The sequence below is a fragment of the Oncorhynchus keta genome, chromosome 2 (genome assembly GCF_023373465.1).
Source record: "Oncorhynchus keta strain PuntledgeMale-10-30-2019 chromosome 2, Oket_V2, whole genome shotgun sequence".
Lineage (NCBI taxonomy): Eukaryota > Metazoa > Chordata > Actinopteri > Salmoniformes > Salmonidae > Oncorhynchus > Oncorhynchus keta.
The window spans coordinates 37154286-37175978 of NC_068422.1; the positions used below are offsets into that span (position 1 = coordinate 37154286).

General features: G+C 41.1%; 1 protein-coding gene across 2 annotated transcripts in view; it reads right to left on the reverse strand.

Annotated features, from left to right (window-relative positions):
* Window positions 1-21693, reverse strand: part of LOC118400070 (disintegrin and metalloproteinase domain-containing protein 12-like) — a 144897-nt gene that overhangs the window by 104659 nt on the left and 18545 nt on the right. For both annotated transcript variants that reach the window (XM_052476268.1, XM_052476264.1), the window contains exons 2-3: window positions 20100-20221; window positions 17309-17382 (exon numbers count right to left, since the gene is read on the reverse strand). In XM_052476268.1, the coding sequence (XP_052332228.1) occupies window positions 17309-17382; window positions 20100-20221 (196 nt within the window). The remainder of the gene's footprint in view (window positions 1-17308; window positions 17383-20099; window positions 20222-21693) is intronic.

Sequence of the window (21693 nt, forward strand, 5' to 3'; positions counted from 1 at the left end):
AGTACGCTTTTTGTCCAGGGTCTTCTTCTTTTCAATGAGCTTCTCCACTAATGATGTGCTCCTAATGTATACCATTTAGCACTTTAATCAAAAGCGACTTACAGTCATGCGCGCAGACATTTTACATATGGGTGGTCCTGGGAATCAAACCCACTACCCTGGCTTTACAAGAAACATTTTTTACCAACTGAGCTACAAAGGACCACCAGTTTATATATACAGTTGAAGTCGGAAGTTTACATACACCTTAGCCAAATACATTCAAACTCAGTTTTTCACAATTCTTGACATTTAATCCTAGTAAAAAGTCCCTGTCTTATGTCACAACTTTATTTTAAGAATGTGAAATGTCAGAATAATAGTACAGAGAATGATTTATTTCAGTTTTAATTTCTTTCATCACATTCCCAGTGGGTCAGAAGTTTACATACACTCAGTTAGTATTTGGTAGCATTGCCTTTAAATTGTTTAACTTGGGTCAAATGTTTCAGGTAGCCTTCCACAAGCTTCCCACAATAAGTTGGGTGAATTTTGGCCCATTCCTCATGACAGAGCTGGTGTAAATGTGTCAGGTTTGTAGGCCTCCTTGCTCGCACACACTTTTTCAGTTCTGCCCGCAGATTTTCTATAGGATTGAGGTCAGGGCTTTGTGATGGCCACTCCAATACCTTGACTTTGTTGTCCTTAAGCCATTTTGCCACAACGTTAGAAGTATGCTTGCGGTCATTGTCCATTTGGAAGACCCATTTGCAATCAAGCTTTAACCTCCTGACTGATGTCTTGAGATGTTGCTTCAATATATCCACCAAATTTTCTTCCTCATGATGCCATCTATTTTGTTAAGTGCACCAGTCCCTCCTGCAGCAAAGCACCCCCACAACATGATGCTGCCACAATGGTCATTATGGCCAAACAGTTCTATTTTGTTTCATCAGACCAGAGGACATTTCTCAAAAAAATACAATCTTTGTCCCCATGTGTAGTTGCAAACCGCAGTCTGGCTTTTTTATGGCGGTTTTGGAGCAGTGGCTTCTTCCTTGCTGAGTGGCCTTTCAGGTTATGTCGATATATGACTTGTTTTACTGTGGATGTAGATAATTTTGTACCTGTTTCCTCCAGCATCTTCACAAGGTTATTTGCTGTTGTTCTGGGATTGATTTGCACTTTTCGCACCAAAGTACATTAATCTCTAGGAGATAGAATGCGGTATGATGGCTGCGGTATGATGGCTGCGTGGTCCCATGGTGTTTACACTTGCGTACTATTGTTTGTACAGGTGAATGTGGTATCTTCAGGCGTTTGGAAATTGCTCCCAAGGATGACGTGTGGAGGTCTGCAATTTTTCTTCTGAGGTCTTGCCTGATTTCTTTTGATTTTCCAATTATGTCAAGCAAAGAGGCACTGAGTTTGAAGGTAGGCCTTGAAATACATCCACAGGTACACCTCCAATTGACTCAAATTATGTCAATTCGCCTATCAGAAGCTTCTAAAGCCATTACATAATTTTCTGGAATTTTCCAAGCTTTTTAAAGGCAAACTCAACTTAGTGTATGTAACCTTCTGACCCACTGGAATTGTGATACAGTAAATGATTCAGTGAAATAGTCTGCCTGTAAAATAAATGTTGGAAAAAATATCTGTGTCATGTACGAACAAGACAAGACATTTGTGGAGTGGTTGAAAAACAAATTTTAATGACTCCAACCTAAGTGCATGTAAACTTCCGAGTTCAACTGTATGTGTATGCAAACTTCCGAGTTCAACTGTATGTGTATGGTGATAGTTCGGGATCATGACATTGTCAGTCCTCTGCTTTGTTTCGCATGGCTCACACTCGATCACATCTCAACTCACCTCCTTCTGCTGCCCATGACAGACGGGAGGAGGATGTTGCTATGGGAATGTTTCTGGCAGCCATAATGATGTTGTTTAACAGTGGCCTTGTGTTTGTCAAGGATCCCCTATCCCCTGCTGTAAGAAAATAATTAGAGAAAATGTCTTCATGGTGAAGCATTCTGTCAACAACTATGAGCTGTCCAATGGATTCATTGTGTTGGAGAAGGAGAAGAATCTTTCCTGAGCTGGCACAGATAGAGATATTACAAAGTTATTCTGTTGTCTCTTTATTATTTGTATCATTACTGTAGGTGCATAATGCTGAAAGGATGTGCAGTTACATACTAAAAGCTTTGCAACACCCACAATTACAGCATGACCTGAATCAAATGAATGTACTAGGAACTTTGAAAGATGTTACAGTATTAAACAAAATTGGAAAAGTTGTGACTCTCTTTGACATGACATTTATCTTAATCCCTTCAACCCAGTCGGCAGACACACACAAGCACACATACAGTACGTGCATGGATGGACACACACAGATACACACACTCTTTCTTCCCTATACAGTCCCGTTCCATTCTTTAATCAGTGTAATGTCTCATAGGACTGTCATCAATCATTAAAGGCTGTCTAACATGCTCTAGATCACTGCTATACATTAAAGGAGCCACTCTGTCACAAAAACACATACTGTATGTGTGACCAGTCGTGTGTAGAACACGTCAAGCATTAAATATTTGATGTCATACTGTTCTTATAAAAAACTTCACAGGCTGTTAGCAAAACATTTTCAGTTCGTCAACAATATGTGTAATTACAATATGTAATATTACCGTCTCTGGTTGGCTGCTGACTGACATCTGGAAAATTAAAGCTAATTTGTGAGATGAATAAGGGGAATTATAAGGCTGAGGCAGAAAGAGATTGGCTAAAACGTGTTGCATCACCTTTGACCCACAGAAGGGTGTGTAACATCCTGTGGCATATACCAGGATAGGGCCAGGAATTTTTCTTGACCATGTGACCTGAGTGCCCAGAGTTCTTCCTGGCCCTAATAATAAACTTTGAGTCCCCATATGGATTAAAAAGTCAGGCCAGGAGTGCTATTTCTCTATAGTCTCAGTACTTCTAATGGTAGTCATGTACTCTATTGCCTGAAAACTTCCATGGTTGAGGCCCCTGCCATCAAGTGACTAAAACTGGCACCTTAATGGCTACACCTCCTCAAAAGGTATTGATATAACTAAAGCCAAGTGCAAGACTTATAACCTTCCTTCTTCAGTCAATCTTTCTTCATCCACACTATCCTCAGTCCTTTGGTGATTTGTATAAACTGATCCATTTGGGTTTTTACACAGCTTGGCGTCTCTGCATGGAAATGTGGGCTGTTGGAGTTCTTTTCACTCTGTTCTTTACTAATCACAGGTAATTCAATAGGTTTAAAATAAGATACATTTTAGAAATAGGCAGGGTTATGGTTTATGACGTTGTGATTGTGGTAACTAGTGACGACCCAGCCATTGCATGAGCCACATCAATTAATGTTAACATCAGTTTCATAAACATTCTACATTTCCATGGTAGGGAGGAGATGTCGCATTCACAGAATTTCTAAGTTACAGGAAGGCGTTAAAAATAAAATTGTAGGAAAAATGTAAAACAAATGTTTTCACATAGCATTACTGCTACAAAGCTAATGCTAGCTAGCATATTTCTTTATCGAAATAACATAGCTGGTTAACTAGCTAGCATTAAAGCTTTCTGGCTAGCCTGTAACTAATGTTTTTTACGTTGTGTAAAAGAGCAATAGGTCTATGTACTTGTCATTTGGTTGAGACTAACATTAGTTTAGAAAATAATTGTTTGCTACTTTTCCTGAAAATGTCTATCTGATAAAGCTAGCTAGTTGTTGTTGTGTGCAATGTCCATGAAATGTTACAGCCACAACATAATAATCAAGTAGTCAAGCATCTGCATACCATTGAGGAGAAGGAAAGCCTGTAGAACAATAACTACTAGCTAGTTATGTCAGATGGACAGGAAATGTCAGGAAATGCAGGAATCGAGCCAGCTACCAGTAGTAACACTATTATTTGAAACCACCACATGTGCATATCTGTATTATATTCCATATTGTGTTTTAATCTGTTTGTACTGTATTGCTACAGTATCTGTATTTTGTACAGATAATCAGCACGAAGAAGATTGAAATCTGTTCAATTGTCAAGTGGAAATAACATTGTGCCTCTCTTTCAGATCTGCCAAGCACACCTCTGACAGCTTCTCCCCGTGCTGACTACCGATGGAAATTACACAAGAGCTGCCCTTGATGGGTTCCTGACCTAGCACCACAGGGAGAAAGACATTCAATCACCTCTACCACCAGTATCATGACTGTGTTATTTTTATTAGCTTCTACAGTGGTTGCTCCACTAAAAGTTTTGCGATTATGCTGCGTTACTTGGAGGTAATTTGGGATTTAGTATGTTACCCTGCGTCACTACTTCATTGCTCCAGACCAGCTCAAGGGCGAGTTAAATGCTTTTGGGTCCTGCTATATCTCGAACTGACAATGAATGTGTGACATAAACCTAAATAGAAAGTGATAATTGCGCACGACTTCAGTATTACTTACTAAAACTGTTGTTACACTAAGGTTTTTCTTATTATATATTGTGCTCTTACTGGAGTACTGTAGCCCACTCCCGACCAGTCATGTTGTACAGCGCCTGAGTAGCGCAACGGTCTAAGACACTGCATACAGTAGCAGTGCAAGCTGTGTTGCTACAGATGCTGGTTTAATACTTGTGCCGGCTTCGACTGGGAGAACCATGAGATGACTGTAGGTTTTTGGTTTCTCTCCCTCTAAAAACAGAAATAAATCATTCTAAATAACAAACTGGCTTTATTTACAAATTAGTAACAATGTCTCACCCCATGATCAAGAATGGCCTTTTCCTTGCACATTTTATGTTATTTGAAAACTAAATTTAAAATATTGTTATTTTTTAAACAAAGTGATTATTATGATCATTAATTTAGAATGATATAAAAGCCCCTTGGATATTCTCACAGATATAATATTAACCCTGTTATTAGCAGGACAATATATATTGGTCATATTGGTCCTGGCTCCCGAGTGGTGCAATGTTTTGGTTATGCTGACCTGGACACCATGTACAGTATTATAATAGCCCATTGTGGGCTCTCAGCAGGACAATATACATTTACCAACACCTCTCTGTATTTTGATACTTTGTGGATGGGGCCTCCCCAGTGGCGCAGCCACCGCATCGCAATGCAAAATGCGTTGCTACAGATATGCATGCTGGCCGCCACCGGGAGACCCATGAGACGGCTTTTGGTTTTAATTTAGAATCCTCCAATCCTCTATATGTAATTTTTTGCTGAGAGTCATATTTTTTGATATACTGTAGGCCTACCGTAGGCGACATGAGTCTCACTAGTATTGAGTAATGTGCTGTTAAAAGTGGTGTAGGTCTTGTTTATTTAAAGAGCATATTGAAGTTAGAAGCAATAGTATTTGAAGCATGGGGACTGGTCTTGATAAATCAATGAGATTTTTTATTTTGACTCAATCTCCGTTTGGGTATTGGTTAGACTAAAATTATAGTGTAGAAATGTTATGCTCTTAGTGTAACCTTTATTTAACTAGGAATGTCAGTTAAGAACAAATTCTTATTTACAAGGACAGCCTACTCCTTCCTCCCCTTCGGGGAATTGTATCCCCAGTTTCCCGCATGCCTGCAAATGATACAGGGATTCTTTAGCTAAATTGCCCAGTACTGTGTAGCCTTCTCCGACCGTCATGTTGTACAGCACCATATTTTCCATTCCATCCTAACGGAAACCTAGAGGGTTTTTAATTTTTCTTGGAATATAAACACAATAATATTAATCAAATGAATCCCAAACTATTACTAAAAGTAATTGGAAAGGTAGATACAAATTTATTTGTGACATTGTGGTTACAATAAAGAATGTAAGCATTAAATAAGATGCTGTGTTTTTATTTACAGTAGTGATGGACAGCTTGTGGCATTTTGAAAAGAGGTTTTCAAACACTTGTAGCCCGATTAGTAGGACAATAGACTATTTTTAGCCAGGCTATTGTCGGTGTGAACATACCTGCAATGTATTTGATGCTTGTCACTCCCTGACCTTAGAGATCCTTTTAATTCTCTATTTGGTTAGGTCAGGGTGTGACTAGGGTGGGCAATCTATGTTTACTTGTCACGGTTTTCATGTGGTGAAGGAGAGTCGGACCAAACTGCAGCGTGTATATTGCGATCCATGTTTAATCACAACGTAACACGAATCCAAAACACAAACTCTACAAAACAATAAACGTAGTGAAAACCGAAACAGCCATTCAAAATGCAGATGGTTATTTAAACTAAATGTCCCTTTTTCAGGACCGTGTCTTTCAAAGATAATTCATAAAAATCCAAATAGCTTCACAGATCTTCATTGTAAAGGGTTTAAACACTGTTTCCCATGCTTGCTCAATGAACCATAAACAATTAATGGTCATTAAGTCACTAACAGCTTACCTACGGTAGGCAATTAAAGTCACAGTTTTGAAAACTTAGGACACTAAGGAAGCCTTTCTACTGACTCTGAAAAACACTTAAAGAAAGATTCCCAGGGTCCCTGCTCATCTGCATGAACGTGCCTTAGGCATGCTGGAAGGAGGCATGAGAACTGCAGATGTGGCCAGGGCAATAAATTGCAATGTCCGTGCTGTGAGACGCCTAAGACAGCACAGGGAGACAGGACGGACAGCTGATCGTCCTAGCAGTGGCAGACCACGTGTAACAACACCTGCACAGGATCGGTACATCCGAACATCACACCTGCGGGACAGGTACAGGATGGCAACAACAACAACAGCCAGAGGTACACCCTGAATGCACAATCCCTCCATCAGTGCTCAGACTGTCCACAATAGGCTGAGAGAGGCTGGACTGAGAGCTTGTAGGCCTGTTGTAAGACAGGTTCTCACTAGACATCACCGGAAACAAAATTGCGTATTGGCACAAACCCATCATCGCTGAACCAGACAGGACTGACAAAAAGTGCTCTTCACTAACAGTTTTGTCTCACCAGGGGTGATGGTCGGATTTGCGTTTATCTTCGAAGGAATGAGCATTACACCAAGGGTTCGTCATGGTCTGGGGCGGTGTGTCACAGCATCATCGGACTGAGCTTGTTGTCATTGCAGGCAATCTCAATGCTGTGCATTACAGGGAAGACATCCTCCTCCCTCATGTGATACCCTTCCTGCAGGTTCATCCCCCTCTCCAACATGACAATGCCACCAGCCATACTGCTCGTTCTGTGCGTGATTTCCTGCAAGACAGGAATGTTAGTGTTCTGCCATCGCCAGTGAAGAGCCCGGATCTCAATCCCATTGAGCATGTCTAGGACTTGTTGGATCGGAGGGTGAGGGCTAGGGCCATTCCCCTCAGAAATGTCCAGGAACTTGCAGGTGCCTTGGTGGAAGAGTGGGTAACATCTTACAGCAAGAACTGGCAAATCTGGTGCAATCCATGAGGAGGAGATGCACTGCAGTACTTAATGCAGATCGTGGCCACACCAGATACTGACTGTTACTTTTGATTTGGACCCCCCATTAATCCCCCCACCCCACCCTCTCTCTCTCTCTCTCTTTCTGTGTCTCCCGTCCCAGTTAACCTGAGCCTGGTCATGTAGCTGATCCCGTGCTGCTGGTCCAACTGCAGCTGTGCACCCCTTGTATGGTTTCCCCTGGGCGTGCTAACTTGTCCCAGATCCCTGCTGATCGAGCTCAGCCATGTAGTTACTGTGCTTCTGCCTCTGCATTGCTTGCTCTTTGGGGTTTTAGGCTGAGTATGTGTAACGCACTTTGTGTTGTAAAAAAATGGGTTTATAAAACTTTTTTTGATTGAATATAACTAATTCACAAAACATGCACACATTGTTTGTAGGTCTATGTACCACTTGTACCTGTCCTAATTAATGTGAGTTCCAGTTCTCTGTTGTTGCAGCTTGGTAGGGCCCCCAGAAGCTTTTTTTCTGTGCACAATGGACCTGTATCAGTTGCCCACATTTTGCCAGCCTCTCATGAGTGTAATTACCCACCCCCATGTGTTTATTCAAGTGTCATCATGAAACCATAACAAAAGTCATGCATTTGTAACAAGAACAGTGATTTCCAAATGTGAATGTTTAGCTGATCTGGACTACATTTGAATTAGAATGATTTGATGACTAACATCCATCATTATCCATGACTACCATCCACATGCAATCCACCACCACCTTTCTAATGAACACTCCTCCTCAATCAGCATATTGTACATCAACAAAGTTTTTTTTTAACGTATTTATGATTAATATTTACTTTAGTCAATAACAGCTTCTACACATCATGGCAACATGCTTGACTGAAAACCTTTAAGCATGTCTATAGACTTTATGGAGTTCATGGGGCTACGCTGGTACCCATTATATTTCATATATCATGCCAATATGTCAAAGTTATCAATTTGGATTATTGCGCTGTTCAGAATGACATGTTCATTATGTTGATGTTCTCCAGTAAAATAAAGATAAAATAAAATAAAACAGGACTCTCCAAATGAGCACCATGTATATGAAGGAGGGGAAGGAAAAAAAGACAGCTTCTCTGTCATGTCCTGACCATAGAAGATCTGCATTATCTATGGTAGTGTAGGTCAGGGTGTGACGAGGGGTTTTTGTTCTAGTTTATATTTTCTATGTGGGGTTCTAGGTTTGATTTTCTATGTTGGTTATTTGTATGATTCCCAATTAGAGGCAGTTGGTTATCGTTGTCTCTAATTGGGGATCATACTTAAGTAGCATTTGTTCCACCTGTGGGTTATGAGATATTGTTTATGCTTAGTTGCCTGTTAGTACAGCATTTGTCGTCACGGTTCGTTTGTTCTTTATTGTTTTGTATTTTGCTTAAGATTCACTTTATTCATTAAAAGTGTGTGGAATTCTACGTACGCTGTGCCTCGGTCTGACCATCATTATTACGAAAAACGTGACATTCTCTCTACCACACCTTCACCAAGTCATCCAATGTATGTTTCATTAACAATTGTTGCATCTTCTAAAATAAATGCAGATTTTTAAAAATGTATTTGGTTTCAAATAGTTTTTATCTGCTTGATGTGAGTAATTTAGCTGGTCTATTTTTTTAAATTAAATATACAGAACCAGTCAAAAGTTTGGACACCTACTCATTCAAGGGTTTTTCTTTATTTTTAAAAACTTTTTTTCTACATTGTAGAATAATTAGCGAAGACATCAAAACCATGAAAAACACACTTGGAATCATGTGGTAACGAAACAAGTTTTAAACAAATCAAAATATATTTAATATTTTAGATTCTTCAAAGTAGCCACCCTTTGCCTTGGCATTCTCTCAACTAGCTTCACCTGGAATGCTTTTCCAACAGTCTTGAAGGAGTTCCCACATATGGTGAGCACTTGTTGGCTGCTTTCCCTTCACTCTGTGGTCCCAAACCATCTCAATTGGGTTGAGGTCGGGTGATTGTGGAGGCCACGTCATCTGATGCTGCACTCCATCACTCTCCTTCTTGGTCAAATAGCCCTCACACAGCCTTGAGGTGTGTTTTGGCTCATTGTCCTGTATAAAAACAAATGATAGTCCCACTAAGCGCAAATAAGTTGGGATGGCTATCGTTGCAGAATGTTGTGGTAGCCATGCTGGTTAAGTGTGCCTTGAATTCTAACTAAATCACTGACAGTGTCACCAGCAAAGCATCCCCACACCTCCTCCTCCATGCTTCACGGTGGGAACCACACATGCGGACATCTTCAGTTCATCTACTCTGCGTCTTACAAAGACACGGCGGTTGGAACCAAAAATCTCAGACATGGATTCATCAAATCAAAGGACAGATTTCCACTGGTCTAATGTCCATTGCTCGTGTTTCTTTTCCCAAGCAAGTCTCTTCTTCTTAGTGTTGTCCTTTTGTAGTGGTTTCTTTGCAGCAATTCAACCATGAAGGCCTGATTCATGCAGTCTCTTCTGAACAGTTGATGTTGAGATGTGTCTGTTACTTGAACTCTGTGAAGCATTTATTTGGGGTGCAATTTCTGAGGCTGGTAACTCTATGAACCTATCCTCTACAACAGAGGTAACTCTGGGTCTTACTTTCCTGTGGAGGTCCTCATGAGAGACAGTTTCATCATAGATGGTTTTTGCGACTGCACTTGAAGACACTTTCAAAAGTTATTGACATTTTCAGGATTAACTGACCTTCATGTCTTAAAGTCTTAAATAGACATATGTCGCTGTAAAACAAAGTTAAATACTAAAACAATGTTAGACACAGTCTATGATATTAGCCAGAAAGCTCTGATGCTAGCTCGCTAACCAGTCAAGTCTATGAAAGAGGCTAGCTAGCTAGCATCAGCTTGTTAGTGGTTATACTGTTTTCAAAATGTTCACACAAGCACATTGTTGTAGATTTTAAATTCTGTAAATGTAATTTAGTAAATTTAACTAATTTGATACATAATTAACAAGATATCCTTCCTATTGGCAATGCCTGACAATGCACCGGAAACATCTCCCCCGATAATAAGGGGGCTTGGAACACACATTGAAGCTATTGCCAGGGTTAGAGGTTCCAAGACTATTCTATTAGTTATATTTATATGTGTGCTGCTTTGTGGTCACTCAGTCAGCTGTTCTTCAATAAAATAAACACATTTAAACGGGTTTGACGGATATGTTATAGTCATGACGGTCTTCATTCATAATCGTTGGTTACAAGGTTATACAGTAATTGTGCCAGCCCTAACTCCACTAAGACTGAATAAATAAAAACAGCTCCACTGGCAGGCACGCGCACACACACACAGAAACACAGACAGAGACAGACACACACACGCACACACCAAAAAGCTAAGTAGAGAAATGGGAATAAATGATAGCCAGGATCCAAGAAGGAGGCCAGATGCGTCAGCCTCATTTCTCAGTCTGCTGCTCAGGTACAGAGCTGACAGAGAGCCAACATCAATGTCAGACAGGACATGCAGGTCCAGCTACAAATGGATCCCTTTTTTGGGTCAAATATTTCCAAGAAGAAACAAAGGAAAAAGTTGAAGTGGGTCTGGGCTGTTACTTTAGAGTAGGGGTTTCCAACCTTTCTTGCCAGGGACCCCATCCATTACAAAACTGGCAACAAAGGGACCCCATAACTGTCTTATCATCAGGTGAATGATAATGGCAAGGAGAAGTAATCAACATTTTAAAATGAATAGATTTGGTTGATATTTTCATTATTTTGACCTCCCCACGTTAGAATTGGAAGAGGAAGTGTAAACAGCCTATTAGCTAGAAAGGTAACTTCAAACACATTATCGCCAAGAGCAGCTGTTTAGCTGGTTAAACAAAGGTTAGCCATTTCTTTGCAAAAATTAATGTCCAAGTCAAGAGAGCTTACCAGCGGCACTTGCCGCACTGGTAGCCACTTCGCAGGTGCTTTTCAAAGCCTATATCACATACTCCAGTGAGTGTAATTTGTTGAGAAATAAAGTTGACATTAGAAAGAAGATAATCTCCTCTTTTCTACTGTAGGTATGTAATTCAACATTTGTGTATTCTTTTGTTTCTAGCGATATTTTTAAAAACATAGATGTTTTTTTTTTTTTTTACTATTATTTGTTTATTTTATTTGTAGAAATATTTTTGCGTGACCCCCTGCAGTACTTTCAGTTGAATACCCCCGCTTTAAAGAGACTCAATAACTGTAAGTAAAAAGTAAGTAGCCTTGCATGAGCCTTGGCTTGTGCGAGCCAGAACATCTCATAGGAGTAGGAGCCTATCCCGTTTCTGTAGCGTGAGGCAGCTTGACGTTCAAGTACACCCTGGACAGGACGCTAGTCGATCCCGGGCCTTGCCCCCAGTCTATCTCCTTAATGCTAGTGCCAAGCAGAGATGCATCGGGTCTGATTTTTACAATCTTTGGTATGACTCGGCCAGGGATCAAACTCCTTCCAAGCACAGGGCAGAAACTAACCACAAGGCCACTGATTTTGTCTTACAATACGGTTAATGCTAAGCAGGTTGTTAGTGCTTGTAGCTGAGAGGATATAGGCATCAATCTATTTATGATAAGCAATACACAGACGTCTGCATGCGCAAATACAAACACACCCTGAAAGGCTCTATACTTGCTCTAGGCCAGACTGTTGAGCCAGGGCCAGAGGGCTGCTAGCTAACATATGTGACTCGTAACTAGGCGTATGTTGCATGTCACTACTTCAGAGGAAAGCCATTTGAACGTACAATTTTTGGGAACTTTCATGTGGCTTAATAACAAACTGGTATGCCATCTGTAAATAAACGTGTGTTGAATATGTCAGCAAACGTTGGCAAAAAAAGCATAATTAAATTGTTGCCAGCAGAACAGTTGCAGTCACCAACACTCCGGATAACACAAAAACAGCCTAACCAGCTCTGCTAGGGAGAGTAAAATGGTCAGAGTGAACTGTTCCTTCATTTGTGTCTGGAAATAGCTAGCAAGCTAGCCAACGTTAGCCAGTTAGCTTGGGTGCTTGACTGCTGTTGTTAGGGCAGAACGGTCGGGTCAACCCTACTCCTCGACCAGAGCGTCCAGTGTGCACTCTGAATGCTCCGAGAGCGAAACGCTCAATTTATGAACGGAAAATATAACAATGCCCGGAGCACACTCTGGCACTCCAGATTGAATTTAAGAACACAACAGTAGTATAAACCAGCCTTTAGTCTTGAAATCTTTGGTTGTTTAGTACATGGCCTCACATGTGAATCCTTAAAGAGCTAGGTGGGGCTAAAGCTAAGAGGGTGAGAATGATGCTGAATGGGTGTCGACAAAGCAGAGCTCTCCGGTAGGTGTACCAAAACATTAATGGGACATTTTAAAAAAATGAGGTTACAAGTTTATTGCTTTCCCATTGTTCCTCAACTGTAGTGTTTGATATACAATTTTCTAGCTCTGAGTCTCTACACAATTTCAAATTTTGCTACATAAGACTGAATCGAGGCGGGCGTTTACATATTGGTTTATTAATTAGATTTGGTATTCTGTTTACTTTGGGTAGCCCTAGATCTTTACAGATTGGCCCAGGTGTCCTCTCTAGGAAGGCCAAATTTAGAAACCTTATGGAGTCAGCAGAACCTTGTAAAAGACCACCGCTTACAGTAATTCTCAAATAATAAAATTGTATTTTATTTATTATTATTTTACCTTTATTTAACTAGGCAAGTCAGTTAAGAACAAATTCTTATTTTCAATGACGGCCTAGGAACAGTGGGTTAACTGCCTGTTCAGGGGCAGAACGACAGATTACCTTGTCAGCTCGGGGGTTTGAACTTGCAACCTTCCGGTTCCTAGGCCAACTCTCTAACCATTAGGCTACCCTGCCTTATTAATTATAATAATAACGAAACATTTAAATTTGTATAGCGCTTTTCATTACAGCATTACCTCAAAGTTCTTCATAGGCTAATATAAATTAGAATAATAAAATAAATACAATAAAACCATCATACATTTTAAATCAAGACAGGAAAAAGCAATAGTAGGCTAGGTTCTAAAATAACTTTACAGATTAGGACTATAAGAAAGATAATCTGTAGAAATGTGTTTTAAAGTCTGTTTTAAAAAGTTCCAGTTGATGGAGAGCCTCTCAGATGGTCAAGGAGACCATTCCACAGGCAGCAGAAGGCTCGATACCCCATAGTACGGTATACATGTCTTGCGGACTTGAAGCAGTAGTGAGTTGCTGGAGGTGGCTCATTGATAAAGATGAGGTCGCTGATGTAGGTGGGACTCAATCCATGTAAAGGTTTAAACACTAGAAGGAGGATTTTAAAGTCAATCCTATAGTTGACCTGTAGCCAATGGAGTTCGGCAAGGATAGGTGTAAAGTGGGCTGACTTCTTGGTCCTGGTCAGAACTCTGGCAGAACTATTCTGGAGAAATTGGAGCCTCTGAAGTTATTTGGCTAGAAGGCCCCCGAACAGAGCGTCATCGTAGTTGATCCAAGGAAAGATGAACGCGTGGACAAGTTTCTTTGCATCTGTCTGGCAGAGAGATGGTTTGAGCCTTAAGTTTTGCAGATATGTTTTATATGGGCATCAAAGGACAGAGAAGGATCAAACTTGACTCCCAGGTTGCAGATGACAGAACAGATGGAGGACTTGACTGTCAATTGTAGGGCAGATGTTTCCAGCACTGGTGACCTGCTTGAGTGTCCCAATAAGCATAGCCTCAGTCTTGCTGCTGTTCAGCTGGAAGAAGTTCTCTTTCATCCATGCCCTGATGTCATCTAGGCAGCTGCCAGATTTTGCTAGGGCTGAGATGGTGTCCGGTTTGGTGTTAATATATACAGTACCTGTGGGACACCACATGTGACTGTAGACTCCTACGATCTGGACTGGCCAATAGTGATGTAGTGATGTATTGCTTCCTATTGGAAAGGTAGGAGGAGAACCAGTTCAGAGCAGTTTCAGTGACTGCAGTGTGCTCTCTGAGATGCCGCTGGAGGATGTTGTGGTCAACGGTATCAAAACCAGCAATAAGATTGAAGAGGAGAAGGAGGAGGCTAGGTGATCTAAAATCTGCAGCCATTAGTAAATTGTTCGTAACTTTCACCAGAGCTGTTTCAGTGTTGTGCATGGGCCGGAAGCCAGACTGGAAAACTGCATACAGCTGATTGGAAGACACAAGAGATTGAAGCTGATTTGCAACCACTTTCACCAGTACTTTTGATAGAAAGGGGAGGTTGTAGATGGGCCTGTCCCCATAGGAGAATCCTCTTCGGTTCCAAGTAGAACCCTCTGTGGAAAGGGTCCAAAAGGTTTCTACCTGGAACAAAAGGGTTCTTCAAAGGGTTCTCCTATGGTGACAACCAAAATCACCTTTTAGGTTCTGTATAGCAGTGTAGTTGGATAGAATGTCCTGCTCAAGGTTGGGTTTCTTCAGTAAGGGGGTCTGCAATTGTTTTGAAGAGTGATGATACCTCCCGGGTCAGCAGGGACTTGTTGATGAGGGTGGTGACAAACTGAAGCAGGCTATATGAGCAGGTTTTGAGTAGGGATAGGTACAAGGGAGCAAATGGTGCCCTTCATTTTAAAGATGATTGACTGCACAGCAGTGGATGTGACCTCTGTGAAGTTGCTGACGGGAGGGGGAGTCTGAGTTGGGGGCTCAGGAGGTGGGGTGCAGGTAATCTTAGAGGCCATGATGTTGTTGTGCTGTTAGGTCATTTACTTAAATTTACAAACGCACTCTTACTGAAAGCCAATAAAACCTACAAACACATTATATAGAATGCATACAGAATTTCTATAAACATCAGAGTACTTACTGCTTAGATCTCTGTCTACAGTGCCGTTAATTTTGGGGTGAAAATAATTTCTTAGAATAACAGAACCTCCATACTGATCACTGAACGCTATTTAGTGCCTCTTAAATTCAATCTAATAAAACCGTACAGACATAAAATATTATGCTATTACACAATAAACTAAGAGAGCAAATTATATTACTCTGTGTTGTCTCTAACTCAGATCTTCTTCCTACCATCTGATCCCACAGAGAAGGCACGAGCCTACACAGTACGACCCTGCACAGTGCACATAGTGCACACACAGAGGTCACACCCCACCTGTGTCTGGGCACAGATATGGAACAGATATCAGTGGAAACATCTGAAGGAATGCAGGGAGGGGGACAGGCGGAACATACGGAAGGGAATGGAAGCTACCAGCCGTATTATCTCTAAAAGCTGATGTACGGGTCATTGGGGTTGGTGGTGTGGGTGGGTTAGCAGGGTGGGATTTTTTATTATTAGGAATAGGGTGGTGGAAATTTTGTCAGGGACATAGGCGAATTTGGGCAGTAGAAGTGAGAGGAAAACCAGATCGTTGATGTTTGTAGTGGGGGGTGCAGTAAAAAACATGATTTCCTGTGTTTTTATATATATATATATATATATATATATATACTGAATAAATATATAAAGGCAACATGTAAAGTGCTGGTTCCATGTTTCATGATCTTAAATAAAAGATCCCAGAAATGTCCCACATGCACAAAAGATCTTATTTATCTTGTGTTTTGGGCACAGATTTGTTTATATCCCTGTTAGTAAGCATTTCTCCTTTGCCAAGATAATTCATCCATCTGACAGGTGTGGCATGTCAACAAGCTGATTAAACAGCATGATCATTACACAGGTGCAACTTGTGCTGGGGACATTAAAAGGCCACACTAAAATGTGCAGTTTTGTCACACAACACGTCACAGACATCTCAAGTTTTGAGGGAGCGTGCAATTAGCATGCTGACAGGAATGCCCAACAGTGCTGTTGCCAGATAATGTAATGCTAATTTCTCTACCAAAGGAGATTGGATTTATTTTAATTTATTTTAATTGACTGATTTCCATTTATGAACTGAATCTTTGAAATTGTTGCATGTTGCATTTATATTTTTTGTTCAGTATATTTCCAGACGATGAGGTTGGAATAATGGCAATTATGATAATGCCCTTTTAGTGTAAGAGCTGTTTGAAAAGACTGCCTGAAATCTCAGCCTGTTTTGGTGGGATGGAGTTTTGGCCTGCCTGATGACATCACCAGGTGCTAAATCAGTTAATAGAGGAATAAGAATGAGTTTGAAAACTATCTGCCAATAACAGCGATTTTCCATTTTCCCCTCCCCAGTCATTTCACACCCAGACAGTCCTAGCAAAAATCTTGCTTGAGAAATTGTTCCTAGCTGAGAAGCATTTTAATTGAAAACAATTACCCAGAAATGACTTGACATTGAGATAAAAACAATACCTGGCCCAAGTGCTTGGAAGTGCTTAGCTTGTACTGTATATATAAACTGTGTATACTGTGTATTCAGTAAATCTCACAAATACACACAACTCCACAGGATTCCCAGTTCTCATGCCTGGTATATTCCACAACCTGGAAGAAAAGAAGGTGATGAGAGAAAGGGAAAAGGGAGATATAAAAAATCCCTTCGAGCCGTTCTTTATCAGCTATCCTCTTTCAACTCTTCAGAGACACTAAACCATAAAAGAGCCGAGACATTTGTTCTGTGAAATCTTTTTTTCCCCCTTCATGAAACTGTATCAGCCCTCATACTGTAGAAGCATAAGCCATCGCTGATACTACAGCCATGGGCACAGCATATGCTAGCTGAAGTGCAACACATCTGATCATTGTTTACTCCATATGTAAATGTGCTTGAATCTTTCCAAATTCAAACAACCATTCATGATATAAACCAACATCCACTGGTCATCTCGCCAAATCGTTCAAATCCCTTTAAAGGACTAGATGCCTGTAATGATGTAGGTCGGATGTGGGATGTGCAGCCGAAGATAGGATGATGACTTACTTGTTTTTTTGTAGTGCCAGGACCAGTTTTTCACCTTCCGCCTCCACCACCAGCCTCAGTGAGGCAGGATAACTCTAGAACACAAACACAGGACGCGAAAGGTGAGGGGACGGGACACCCAGCAGGGCTTACATACTGGACAGGAAGTAGGAGGGCATGCAGGTAATGGGCTAGGAAGAGGGATTCCAGTTCCCAGATCCCTGGCATTGATGGTTGTCATGTTCTGCTGACTACATGACCTGACCAGGAAAAATAGTTTTTGATGAGCACATATCAACACCTTCCCATTACTAATGGTTCATCCCAGGATGACCCGGTCATAGACTCTTCTGTTAGTACCGTTCATCATTTCCCTTAGGTAAAAAACTTGGACTCAAATTTTCAAGAGATCAACAGTAATGATTAAAAAAAACGATCTAATGTTGAACAGTAAATAAAACATTACCCCTTAGGTCTATAGCAATAATCCATGTCAGGTTTATGTTAGTCAGAAATCAACAGCAAAAGCAAAAATCTGTTTTTGCAGAGCAAGCAGTGTTTTTCCTTGAGTGCAAGAACAACATTTTTGAGGATTGTCTGCATATTTCAGTGCTGACTGACACCAATTTCCCCAGAACTCCCGCCTTTTCAGCACTCATGATTTATGACCAAACTGGCCCATGGGAAAAGGCTGGGGATCTCGGTCTGTTGGACAGTTTATGAGAGGCTACCAGATACTGTGTAACACACACACACACACACACACACACACACACACACACACACACACACACACACACACACACACACACACACACACACACACACACACACACACACACACACACACACACACACACACACACACACACACACACACACACACACACACACACACACACACATTATTATTTTCTTTTATTACAACTTTATTTAACTGTAGGGATGGAAAACCTCCTACTACGAAAAATCTGTATGGGTTTATGTCTTGACTTAGTCGGTGGAAACACTGTCTTAAACCCCACGGATTTCACAGAGATAGACACAGATATGCAGGGACCATAGAGACAGGCAGAGATAAAGATAGACAGACAGAGACAGAGTGAACATTTGTCCCAGTCAGATGATACTAAGACAGATGAGACTTGGCTCAGGCCTGCTGGGCTCTGTTCAGGTTCGGGCTGTTTCTCTGCCAGAAACCCAGTGGTTTTGACAGTAGGTCCATGGTGGGTCCATTTGTGGTCATCACCCCACTGTCCTGACTCAGGATGACTGTGATATTGGCTTGCTACTTCTAGTGGCACCGAAAACAGCTCAATAAAAATAACAGGCGAGGGGGAAATGAGTTGGGTATCATCTCTGATAAAATAATAATAAAACTGAGGAATATGTTGGAATGGTCAACATGGCTATAAAAGCTCGCTCTCGAACAATACAAATTGACATTGTTGTCAAACTCAATTGATTATGTAGTGCCATGACATTGGAATATCTCTCTAATAAAATCAAATGAACTTTCACCTAAATTCTGTCCTAACTAAATAACTAGAATCTCTTCCTTGTTCCAGATAAAGCTATAACACATTCTGATGCATTACTTTGTCAGCACTCATGACTCCTTCTCATTTCAGAGATGTTGTTGTTTTACTAATACCATCCCCATGTCATCAAAGTAAAGCTCAAGCTCAGCATCGAGGAAGTGGAGAGAGTGTGGAGTTGAAAGACTAACATAGTATTTCCTCCAGCTAGGAAAAACCTATCCACTCAGGTATAATCTGAGATATAACTCTTGGAAAGAAATGACTGTTTTAAATATTCTGGGAGTACTCCTCAACAAATTCAACAAGTTAAGAATACATTCTTATTTACAATGACAACCTAGGAACAGTGGGTTAACTGCCTTGTTCAGGGGAAGAACAACCAATTTTGACCTTGCCAGCTCGGGGATTTGATCCAACAACGTTTCGGTTACTGGTCCAACACTCTAACCACTAGGCTACCTGCCGCTCCATGCCTGAAATCTATTTCAATTTCAGGCATGGAGCGGCAGGTAGCCAAGTGGTTAGAGTGTTGGGCCAGTAACCGAAAGGTAAAAAAAAATATATAGAAAAAATTACACATGGTTCATAGAAAGAACCTCTATTATGTCTTCGAAATCCTTGCTGTGCTTACAGTTCTGGTATGTCAAGGATGACAAGTGTTAGGGTGCATTTGCTAGCCATCCACAACTAAGCTCATCGGTCCAATACATTTTAGCACAATTGTTAGACGGTTTCAAATCCGGTTGCTACCTGACTTTGTTACAACACCAGACAGTCTAGTTTTCTCCTATCCCCCAAACCATTTCAAAATGTTGCTTTCGTGGACTGCTTATTTGTAGAGTATAGGAAGCTGGCAAGTTGGGGGAATAATTTCATAGTGTGTGGAGCCTCCGGGTTTAGCTCATACGAAACAAACAACAGAGGGGCCATTTAACACCGTGGGGAGTGAGCTTTCAGTAACAACCACAAAGGGGAATCAGATGAGGATAAACAGAGATGGGGATTTATTATGGGCTCATGACTGGAACAACAGAAGAGACCAGAGGCAGTCCGGCAGGCAGGCTGACATCTATGGTTGGCTGAGTTATGAGCAGCGTATTAACATTAATCTGTCGTTCTGCCCCTGAACAAGGCAGTTAACCCACTGTTCCTAGCCCGCCATTGAAAGTAAGAATATCTTCTTAACTGACTTGCCTAATTAAATAATAATTCAATGAAAAAAAATAAAAAAATAACCAGGGCCGCTAAAAGGCCACTTTATGAATATTTACCCTGGACGTGAGCTGGCTGAGTGGTTTGCGCTCCGGCCCTTCCAGCAGGAAAGGTACCGTGGTGTCATAGCGTTGGGGCTCAGGGACGGCACTGTGCAGCACACTCTGGTTCAAGCTGTTGCCTGTTAAAAGATCAATAGCAGTGATTAGTGATATAATCAATGGAAGTGATTTGAACTGAGTGGGTATGAGTAGTGGGATACTGATGTCCATCTGGTCTCTGTTAAGTAGACACTTGACCTGAGGTGACCTGACTGAGAAAATGTATATTAATGTATAATGAGAATTACATAACCCCTTACTTCACTGGTCGTGGCGGCAGTCAACCATGAGATTATGGAGAATGACATAACATTGTTATCAGACATTAAATGTTAAACAGTCTTTTGAACATGTGATTGTTTCATGATTTAGCTTCAGGCCACCTCAAGTAAAATGTGTTGCTCTATTGTTTACATGACCTTGAATTCATTAAACACTAAATGTCCCATTTATGTAAAGGTTGTAAGTCACTTGAGTGAACCAAACTGATCTACAGCGGTTAAAAAAACAAACATTCACATTAGATATAACACTATTACACGCATCATTTAAAAAAAAAACACTGCAACGTCTGCTTCCAACTCACACCCTCAAACACGTAGATCACCTGAAAGCAGCTCACTTTCCAGCCCACTTTCTAGCTCACGCTCTCAAACACCGAGATCCCATGAACGCAGCTCACTCTCCAGATCCCAATGACATGAATTATAATCACCTGTTCACACACCTGTATGTCATTATCACACACTATTTAGTTCAGTTCTTTACACCCTATCACTGTGAGGTATTGTTTGTTTTTTGGCAATTCTTTCGGAGCTGTGTTTTTCCTGCGAATTACTCCTCAAGTTTATGATAGTATTTACCTGCCTCACTAACGATGCCTTTGCCTGCCTGTACCTTATCGGACTATGTTACTAGCCTTTTCCCTGCCTGTACTGTTGCCCTTTTTAACCCCCTGTGTATGACCTTCTGTCTGTCCCTGGACTCAGCTACCTGCCTCCTCCTGTGGTCCTTCACAAGAAACACCTGCTGTGTCCTCCGATTAAAACCAGCTCTCTGTCTCCCCTTGTGTTCATTACAGAATACCTCACCAAACAAAAAACGACAGATGGATTCAGCGGAGCTGCAGCTACGTCTGGCCCGAAAGGAGTAACAAATCATTGAACTCCGCGACCTCCTTTGCCAGTCCATTCCTGCTTCACCAATATCAGGTACCACTGCCTCCTCTTGTACACCTCCCCCATATCCATGCCTAATAAATATGACGAATAAATGCTTATTTTCCCCAGTGTATTTATCCCTGTGTTTCTGGTCTTTCTGTGCCAGTACGTCTTGTATGTTTAGTCAAGTCAACCATCGAGTTTCTCCCATACTCCTTTTGACTCTTGCCTGTTTCTGGACACTGTACTCGCCTGCCTGACCATTCTGCCTGCCTTGACCACAAGCCTGTCTGCCACTCTGTACCTCCTGGACTCTGATCTGGTTATGACCTTTTTGCCTGTCCACGACCATTCTCTTGCCTACCCCTTTGGATTAATAAACATTGTAAGAC